The 9,963-nt window shown below is 35.8% G+C and overlaps 1 protein-coding gene across 1 annotated transcript; it reads left to right on the top strand.

Moving 5' to 3' along the window:
• Window positions 4,564-6,300, top strand: LOC109822982 (heptahelical transmembrane protein 5-like). Its single transcript, XM_020389283.1, has 3 exons — window positions 4,564-4,891; window positions 4,983-5,049; window positions 5,559-6,300. The coding sequence occupies exons 1-3, from the start codon at window positions 4,647-4,649 to the stop codon at window positions 6,210-6,212; spliced, it is 966 nt and encodes a 321-aa protein (XP_020244872.1). The 5' UTR covers window positions 4,564-4,646; the 3' UTR covers window positions 6,213-6,300.

Genomic DNA, 9,963 nt, shown 5'->3' with positions numbered 1-9,963 from the left:
GGTAACTTCTCTTAGTTGGTTGGCTATTTTTATGCACTTGCTTTTAAAGAATATTCTCTGCCAACTTCTCTTAGATTAAAACATCATTGTTTGATTTTTGGTATGCTAAAGTCAAAACACTAGGGCGACATGATGATTTCACTTCTGTATGTATATTCCCTAATGCATTTATTCAACTTGCATCTTCTTTCAATATAATACGTTTTAGACATTTCAATATAATACGTTTCAGACATTTTAGAAGTTGTTGTCATTTGCATAGGTGTCCATTGAGATGCATATAAATTGCCAGGTTTTTGGTTTAACATTAGAGCTTTCATTTTGTGAACTATACAATTTTATGAAGATTCAATCCTGTAGTTTCAAGAACATTTTTCTTGCAAGCAATTCTCTTCAATATTTGATAGAACTTTGTTCAAACAATTTGCGGAACAAATCCTTCGCTGGAATTTAAATCAAGCAAACTGTACATAGGAATATATTGTTTACTGGATTATGTTTCTATTTGTTTGATTCAACCCATGAGTTACCCCCTCATGAAAGTGAGGCTCCTTTTGTCATTTCAATTTATTTTCCAGTTTACCCATCACGTTATTATAGATTTTAGTTGGGTTTAATTTATTTTCCTTACGTTACTGCATATAAGTCTTTCCTTTTACATTTTTTAAAGTAAAAATTTGGTATATTTTCATACATGGTTTGCTGTTTATTGTGGGTTATCTTTTTGTTCGAATGTAATTTCGATTTGAGCGTTGAGTTTTTCTTTTTAAAGTTTGAGTCTTTTTTTAATCCTTTATGATAAGGCCTCTGCTTTCGAATGATTTTTTGTGAAACTTTGGTAGCTTTTGAGACCTGGGTCTCTTGTGTATGCTCATGTCAATTCGGGTAGTGGGTTTTGACTGTAGTTTTTAAATCTGCTATTTTTTTTAAATGTTTCCCCCGAAGTGTGTTCTGGTAGTTCAAGTTGGGTTTTGGCCTTTGTAAAATTGAAATTTTTTCGTTAGTTTCCTGATGCAGGCTGTCTTAAAATATATACTTTTGATACCTTTGTAGTATTTCCGTAATTTTAGTTGGGTTTTATTTGTTTTTTATTTTGATATCATTGGAGCAAGATGATGATGAAGATAAAGAAACCAAATACCGCTTAGATTCAAAGTTTGTTTTTTATTTAACTTGCTTTTAAAGATTATTATCTGTCAACATCTCTTAAATTAAAACATCATTGTTTGATTTCAGATATGCTAATGTCAAAACATCAGGGCGACATGATGATTTCACTTCTGTATGTATATTTTCCCTAATGCATTTATTCAACTTGCATATTCTTTCAATATAATACGTTTCAGACATATTTGTGCGCAATTATAAAGAAACCAAGACAATGTTAATGATAGATCTTAAACTACTACGAACTGTGGAGTATAAAGACAGGATATATGATGTGAACTGGGTCCATTGCTAAACAAAGTACAAGTTAATGATGAAGAAACATTTGCAAACTTGAGATGAAACGATGCATGAAGTTCTGACGACTATTGTTCTGTCATTATTAATCTTTTTCCTTAGCAACATAATTACTAATTTCTATTTGATACTTTTAACTTATTTTTTGTGTGAATTAGTAATTTCAGGTTTACTCATCAAATAGTCTTTCTCCAAACATCAAACCACCTCCTATTGATGATGGAGCACCCAACGAGAGTGTTGCTGATGTGTTTGTAAGGGTGACACAACTCATTTCTATATTAGAGACACAATATGCGGGAGATACTGTGATTATTGTTTCGCCAGATTCAGATAATTTGATAGTTCTACAAGCTGGTTTAATAGGACTCGATCAACGCAGGTAATTTCATCTCTTACACCCTTGGTTTTCTGTTGAGAAGTTGTGATGCTACAAAGTTAGCATGTTACATGTCTAATCTGGTCTTTTATTTAAAACATGGCTTCCCTTTTTACCTATTTGAATGTGTTTCCTCATTGAGCTACCTCCCACCCAATAACGTCTTTTACCTCTCATTGCAGAATTAGTATTTGACAATTTACTTCCTGTATTTGAGTCTGAGGTACCTTTTTGGTGGGGTTAGCTCAACTCCAACCCGCTTTGGTGGACATGTAGAGCTAACTCCTTTATGAACTTAAACTTCAATGCTATTCAAACCGATTTGTTGTTATCATTATGATTATAGACCATCGTCAATATGGCGTTTAGAAAAAATAAGAATGTTACAATGGACGAGGGGATATACACGAAGAGATATTATAAAAAATTCATTAAGAGGTTAAAAATTGTTTCTATTGATGATAAAATGGAGAATTGTTGGAGATGGATCAGTCATATGTGGTGGAGGTCATCGATGCCCGATTAGAAGAAGCGTTAAGATCACAACGGTGAAAGGAAGACCAGAGGTAAGCTTGAGGCCTAAGAGAACCTGGTTAGAAGCTGTCAGTAAGGATATTTACCGAGTAACTCAGTCGAGGGGATATCCCTTAATAGCACCGAGTGGAAGAGGAATCATGTACCCGCCCTAAAATTTTAGGATAAAGGCTTTGTCATTGTTATTCTTGTACCGTCATCTATATGGTCATCGGTGGCATTGTCATGGTCTTCATGGCTAATTCGTGACACTATATATTGTTGAAAGTTGGATATCATTGCATTAGGTTCTACTCTTATTTCTTCTTCTTCCCATCTACATGAAGCCTAAAAAAGGTTAATTATCTTTTCACCCTTTCCTAGCACTGAAATCTCAATTTTTTAGAGCCGGATCGATCACTTAATGCGAATCTTTTCAATTCATGCAGGCATAATGAAATGTTCTTCGGTCCAGGGGATGTGAGGTTAGTAGATCCGAAGAGCATTCCTGACGTCAAAGAACCACCTTCAGCTGTTTACAAATATACAAATCCTCCAAGCTGCACTTGATGTTCTCCATGGGCTTTGTTGAAGTCTCTAGGAAATAAAATGCTTATGTTTGTAGAAAATTTAATTTGGAAACAAAAAAAAAACAGAAGTATGCTGCTGAAAGAGAATCAGCATATCAGCAAAATCTCAAGTTCTTGCTGGTTTAAATTTGCAGAATTTACATGTATTTGTAGTATTATATATTTGTAAATCTAAATACAAATAGATAGCTGGAAGTTGTACTACACTTTTGATGTAAAGCTGCTAATATTATGTTGTTATATTGCTATATATATTGATTGTTGTAGGTGGCTGCTAATTCTGCGTGTGGGTTTTGCTGATAATTTTTCCCAGAAAACATTTCGTGTCCATTCTTGCTTTCAGTTTAGGGTGTTCACATCGAATTTTATTGTTAAAATTGTTAAGCAGGGTTATTTTTGTTACAATTCAATGCCAAATTTTAGTGTTTTTAGTTGACTGAAGAAGGAAGATAGGGACATGGATGGAATTTTGGGGATGTCGAGGTCCAAATGTGAGGCCTTTTAAACAAAAGTTTAAACGGTGTTATAACTGAGGATATTAAAGATAAAATTCATGAAACTGTATGATATTATTAGGGCAAACTTGAACTTCAAGATATCAAATTTAAGTGTTGATGCTGTAGAGTAATTAAGTGCAATTGGCCCTTTTCATCATTAATCAATATTATGTAGTTGTAATTATGCAAAAGTTTAAGATGTATATTGAAACTTAATTTCGATACTTTTGTTAAATGTAATTACAATAGATTTGATCTTTTTTATCTGTATATGTAAAACATTTGATGTTGATACTTTTGTTAAATGTAATTACAATAGATTTGATCTTTTTTATCTGTATATGTAAAACATTTGATGTTTTATTCAAAAATTTATATATGTTTACAGAATTTGATCTTTTTTATCTGTATATGTAAAACATTTGATGTTTTATTCAAAAATTTATATATGTTTACAGAAGCATATATCAGATAATATATCACAGTTGTTAGGTTAAATGCCAAGTTAAATAATTAACAGATCCATAATGTTGAACTTCACAACTATATACATTACTTAAAGGGTTAAGCAAGAGATTTAACTATCTGTGTTAAGAGTTTTAATTATCTATTTTTCTATGTTTAAATATGGACTTCAAGTATATGATGAATTTCAAACAAATACCCATCTGCATATCCTCATTGGTTATATATGATGGACTTCAACTATGCTTAAGATAAATTTATCGTGACAAAACAATATCCTCATTAGTTACATATGATAGACTTCAAGTATGTTTAAGATAAATTTATCTTGACAAAATAAAAAAATGAGATGAGGAAAAATTACGCACAAAAATAATCTGTAAGGATGTCGTGCTTAGCACGGGATGAATACTAGTTTTATTTTATGCTGAAAGAATCCGGATTCATGATTGGAATATTACTCAAAGGATTCCAATTCCTTGACTTTCTCTTTCCTAACAAGCAATGAACCCCCACTAAATTGAAGCCCACAAGAAAGAAACAAGAGACACATAGGGAGTAAGATGTCATTATCCCCTAACCATTCCCACCAATATCAGCTTATCTATTAAATGTCGAAAATCCTACTTCAACCAGAAATTCAATGGAGATTCAGTTAGCTTGTGAAATCGGTGAACCATTTAGCATTGTATCTCTCTGCATCCTTTTTCTTTGCAGCGAGACATAACTAAGAAGGCCATGTTGTTGTCATCTCTTGCATTTGACGAGACTTGCTCGATTCAGAGAAACTGCAGGGAAGGCAGTGAAGAAATTGCGAAGAAAATGTGCGAGGAACCGAAGTGTGTTCTTGTTGATTATGATTCTTTGCCAGATTATTTGAAGGACAATGAGTTCATAGTGAGCTGCTATAGATGCGAATGGCCATTGAAGGAGACTGTCCTCAGTATGTTCTCTGTTCACAACGAGACTCTTAACGTTTGGACGTAAGACTTATATTTCTTAGTCTTTCATCTTTGATTCTGTTTATCAATTACAATACCTCTGAAAATATTTCAAAATTTTCTGATTTCTCAGGCACCTGATTGGATTCCTCATATTTCTAGTTCTGACTGTGATCACTGCAATGATGATACCGAGAGAAGTAAGCTCATCAATTCAACATTCTTTGTCTTAAAGTTGTCATCCTGCAACTCTGTCAGGAGATGAGTTAAAGGACTTTGTATCCTCTGTGGAAGGCATACTTCAAAAATTATCAGCTTGGAAAATTCCACAAATTCTGATCAACTGTCCAAAGAGTTCTGTCAATGCCAACAACATCAGTGACCCATGTACTTTGGTCGAAAAAAATCCTTAAATCCTCACTTAAATACAACAATATTGGGAAATTATGATGAGTATTGATGGCTATTATTTTGTTCTCTAATGTGCCTTTGCAAGTTGAAATTTTTTTTTCACGAATTAAAACCTAAACTGGTTTACGCATAAACATCTCTCTCTCTCTCTCTCTCTGCCCCCTAATCTGCTTTAAATGTGTGAAAAGTGAGTTTTAAACCTGGGTTACTATCATACCATATTTGAGGATTATAGTCTCATATCATTTTCATGAAATAACCGATGCAAACTTATATGCATATTCCATTGTAACTTCAGGAGAGCATCAAAGACGAAGAGTCCAACGCGATATCACCATTGATTTCAACGCCAATCACTCGCTGGCCTTTCTTCGCCTTCCTATGTGGAGCCATGTTCTGCCTCCTGGCGAGCAGCGTCTGCCACCTCACCTCCTGTCACTCCGAAAGAACCTCCTACCTAATGCTTCGTCTTGATTACACCGGAATATCCACTCTCATCGTCACGTCCTTCTACCCTTTAGTCTATTATTCCTTCATATGTGATCCTTTCATCTCTAACCTATATATCTGCTTTATAACTACCTTTGGAGTAGCCTCTGTCCTTGTCTCTTTTGTGCCAGTGTTCCAGACTGCTGAGTTTCGAACAGTGAGGGCCTCGCTCTTCTTCTGTATGGGGATTTCAGGTTTAGTTCCGATAGTGCACAAGCTTGTTGTGTTCAGTGATCGACCAGAGGCGATACTGTCAACAGGATACGAGTTTCTTATGGGTGTCTTTTATGGGCTTGGCATTGTTGCTTACGTGACGAGGGTTCCTGAGAGATGGAAGCCGGGGAAGTTTGATCTTGTGGGTAATAGTCATCAGTTGTTTCATGTTCTTGTCATTGCAGGGGCCTATACTCATTATCTTGCTGGCTTAGTGTACCTTGAATGGAGAGATGTTGATCGGTGTTAATAGAGGACAGGTTACAGGTTGTATATAATTCAAAGCAAATTAAACGTGGGGGCAAAAAATACAAGCTGTCTGTGATTTTGAAAGAGAAGATTTTTTCAGATTCTTTCATTTTCTGTTGTATTGATTTTGGCCCTGATGCCCAATTTAAATGCCACTAGTTTGTTCCTACATTCTCTAATCGTTTTAGGATTCGGAAAGATAAATCCTAGAATCATCTTCAAGTATAGCTTTGAAAATCTGATGCCGCGCCATCTTTGGATTCATCAAGAGGCTCACCAAGAATAATGAAAGAGGAAAGTATTATTTGATCAGAAAGCAATACCTCTATTGTTTACAATCCTCTTTTAAATAAAACAACATAATAGGCATCTACTAAGACTGAAATTATTAGAAATTGAAAGTATCAAAAGCTTGTTAGATAACAATCAAACAATATTAAATTATAGCATGCAAAACTCCGAAAAATAAAAGTAACAAGAAAATCTGGCCTGATCTGGAGCAGCCGTGTAAACACTGCCCTAGAAGATTAAGGACCCGCCTATCGCCCTGGCGCAGATGATCCTCTCTCTCCTAGCGGTAAAAACCCCCCGGAATCAACCGACCTCTGAACTCAGGCGAAAGTGCAGAGCTTCTGCTCATATGAAGAGAGTTGCCCAAATAAAAGTAACAATAACCGAGGAATTTTGAGAGAGGAAGAAAATAAGAAAGCTTTGGCTTTGAGAAAAGAGAAGAGAACTTTTGTTTTCGTTGTTGTATCTTTGAATAGGGTCTTGGGCTGTTTATATAGGGGTGGAGAGATGTAACCCCCGCTGAATGAACGGAGTTGTTATGCATGTTTTTCCAAAACGTGCTCTCAAAATAGCCGTTATGCAGATCACGACAGCCATTACAACCACATATCCACATGAAAAACGTGCGCGCACATCGAGTCGTGGCATGGGCGCGCATGTATGTTATGCAAAGCCTAAATAATACAATGCCCAATACACCCTCTTCATAGGGATCCTCAAAGCACAATGAGTGGAGAAGCAATTTAAACCTCTTACTATTCATTACATTAGTCCATGTGGGACTATTCATGAATGTAAAATTGCCTTTCCTCTAACAACATAGCCAATAGTCCCTCCAAAAAGCAATATTTGACTGAAAACTCAAAAATTAATAAATCACAAAACAAATATAGGTTAGGCAACCTTTCGTATCGTGAATTCGGGAGAGGTAGATTTCGACATTGAACATTTTCTTAGTGAGTTCATCGCAACCTGAGGGACATAATGGACTTGACCTTGAATTAGGCCCCTTGTACCAGGTATTGATGAAAACATACACAATACGTCTTCATCTATTGAGCAAAGCGGGTTGAGGGTTAAAGGCAATGCTCACAATAACCGACTCATGAGAGTTTCTAGGGGTTAGCCCCGTCACATAGATAAGTCCTCTAAGGGTACTACAGCTTGATATCATACCCTTCGTAATACCCATGTTAGACTTATTAAGAGTAAAACTCAACCTTACCAGCTGTATCATAAGAGCATCGTCACCATAGAGAAGGGGTAGTAGCAAATACTACATAATAATATATTAATATATTTGAGTCAATGCTCCACACGAGTGTTACTAGTCTAGCTTGTTTCTACCACATTGAATCTACATTGAGATTAAGTCTCCAAATAAAGGTTGGGTTACCACTATCGGTGACCTCACTTATGGGCTTAACCCCATCTCCATCGATGAATCCAGAACCACACTCCTGGATAAATCCTTAGTCAAAGGGTCATCAAGATTCTTTTCAGACTATACAAAGTCTAAAATCATAACCTTGCCTAGCATGTGTTGTACAGATTTATATCTTATTTGAATGTGTTTGTTCAGTTTTTATTTACATGTACTTACTTTAGAAGCTCTATGATGGATCTAGAATCAGAATGAATGTAAATTGGAGGAGAGGGCTTAGGGACCAAAGGAAGTTCAGAAAGTAGATCTTTTAACCATTCTGCTTCAGTACAAGTTGTATCAAGAGCAATCAATTCAGACTCCATGGTGCTCTTGGCAATTACTATTTGCTTAAAGGATTTCCAGGATACAGCAACACCACCACCAAAGAGAAAAACATATCCAGATGTAGACTTTACACTGTTAGAATTCGTGACCCAGTTAGTGTCACTATACCTTTCTATAGCATCAAGATACCCAATGTAAGTCAAGCATTAGTCAACTGTGCCTTTTAAGTATTTGAATACTCTCTCTAAGGTAATCCAGTGATCTTTGGTAGGTTTGTTGGTATACCGGCTCAGTCTCCCTACAACATAAGCTATAACGGGTCTAGTTCGGTTGGATATGTATAGGAGAGATCCAATCAGCTGAGAAAACTTCAGCTGGGAGACATGTTCACCTTCATTCTTCACCAAAGATATAGAAGACTCATAAGGTGTAGAGACATGTTTAGAATCATAAAAATTGAATTTGATCAGTATTTTTTTAATACTATGAGAAAGACTCAAGGATATCCCTCTAGTGTCTCTAGTGATTTTAATTCTAAGTATTATGTCGGCAAGACCTAAGTCTTTCATGTCAAAGTTCTTGCATAGATAATCCTTAACCTTTAGGATTTCTTCAAGAGTTGTTCCAAAGATAAGGATATCATCAACATAGAGATAGATGATGACATAGTCATTGTTTATCAGCTTAGAATAGACACACTTATTGTGTTCATTCACAGTAAAGCCATATTGTGCAATGACTTTGTTAAATTTCTGGTGCTATTGTTTAGAAGCTTGTTTTAGACCATACAGAGATTTAACAAGTTTACAGACTTTGTTTTCCTGACCTTTGACAACAAAGCTTTCATGTTTATGCATATAGATTTCTTCATCTAAATCACCATTCAGAAAAGCAGTTTTAACATCCATCTGATGTATGGTCAGCTTATGAATAGCAACAAAGGCTAATAATACTCGGATAGTTAAGATTCGGGCTACAGGAGAATATGTATCTGTTTGGGTCAGAAATTGTTTTCTTCATTGTGATTGAATCTATTACAACTTCAGGCGTTACAATAAACTCAACAAAAATTAGTCTTTTTATAAGGCTTTTATAAAATGAAAATAACTGATTACAATCTCTTTCAAATAACACACAGATCCTATTTATTAGTCTCTGTTTTGTGTGGGATCTTTGTCTGTGTCGGGAACGTTGATATCTGTGGACAACCTACGGATCAGATCCGGTTGACAAAAGTATTGATCAGAGCTCCTACTTCACCAAGGAAGTATTCGCTGAAGTACTGATATCAACCAAGCAAAATCAGTACTCTTCTCGAGATTAAGACCAAGCCTAATCTCAAGGAAAGAGGGGACGAGGCTTCAGATTCTTCGAAAGACTCCTTCTTTATGCCGAAGTTCGTAGGGATCTCGTTAGCTCTTACTGAAATTCGTGGCTCTTGACTCTAAAGTTCGACAGCACATCCTCATCTTGATAATAAATCACCCCTTTGAAATGAGTCCCTATGCCTATATTTATAGGCTTCGGTTGGGGGTTTTCGGATAAGAACAATGGATTTGGTCTTATCCTCAGTTGACAACTATGTAACCATGTTTGGAGATGATATCTAAGTAGTTGGGAACCTCTGGAATAGAAGAAATCCCATGAAAATAGCAAAAAACGTGTTTTGGACGTTCTGGACAACTTTGGGTGCAGGACAGACCACGGTGACTCGTGCGTGCGCGGGTCACCATGAGGTGACCCGCGCGGC

Source organism: Asparagus officinalis, chromosome 8 (genome assembly GCF_001876935.1).
Source record: "Asparagus officinalis chromosome 8, Aspof.V1, whole genome shotgun sequence".
In the NCBI taxonomy this organism is placed as follows: domain Eukaryota; kingdom Viridiplantae; phylum Streptophyta; class Magnoliopsida; order Asparagales; family Asparagaceae; genus Asparagus; species Asparagus officinalis.
The sequence above is the reverse complement of the archived record's forward strand: the minus strand, read 5'-3'. Positions and strand labels throughout refer to the sequence as shown.

Excerpts from the sequence above, each read along its gene's own strand:
- LOC109822982 (XM_020389283.1), top strand. The coding sequence starts at position 4,647 with ATGTTGTTGTCATCTCTTGCATTTGACGAGACTTGCTCGATTCAGAGA. Across the intron at positions 4,892-4,982 it reads GAGACTCTTAACGTTTGGAC|GCACCTGATTGGATTCCTCA; the intron begins GTAAGACTTATA and ends CTGATTTCTCAG. Across the intron at positions 5,050-5,558 it reads CAATGATGATACCGAGAGAA|GAGAGCATCAAAGACGAAGA; the intron begins GTAAGCTCATCA and ends TTGTAACTTCAG.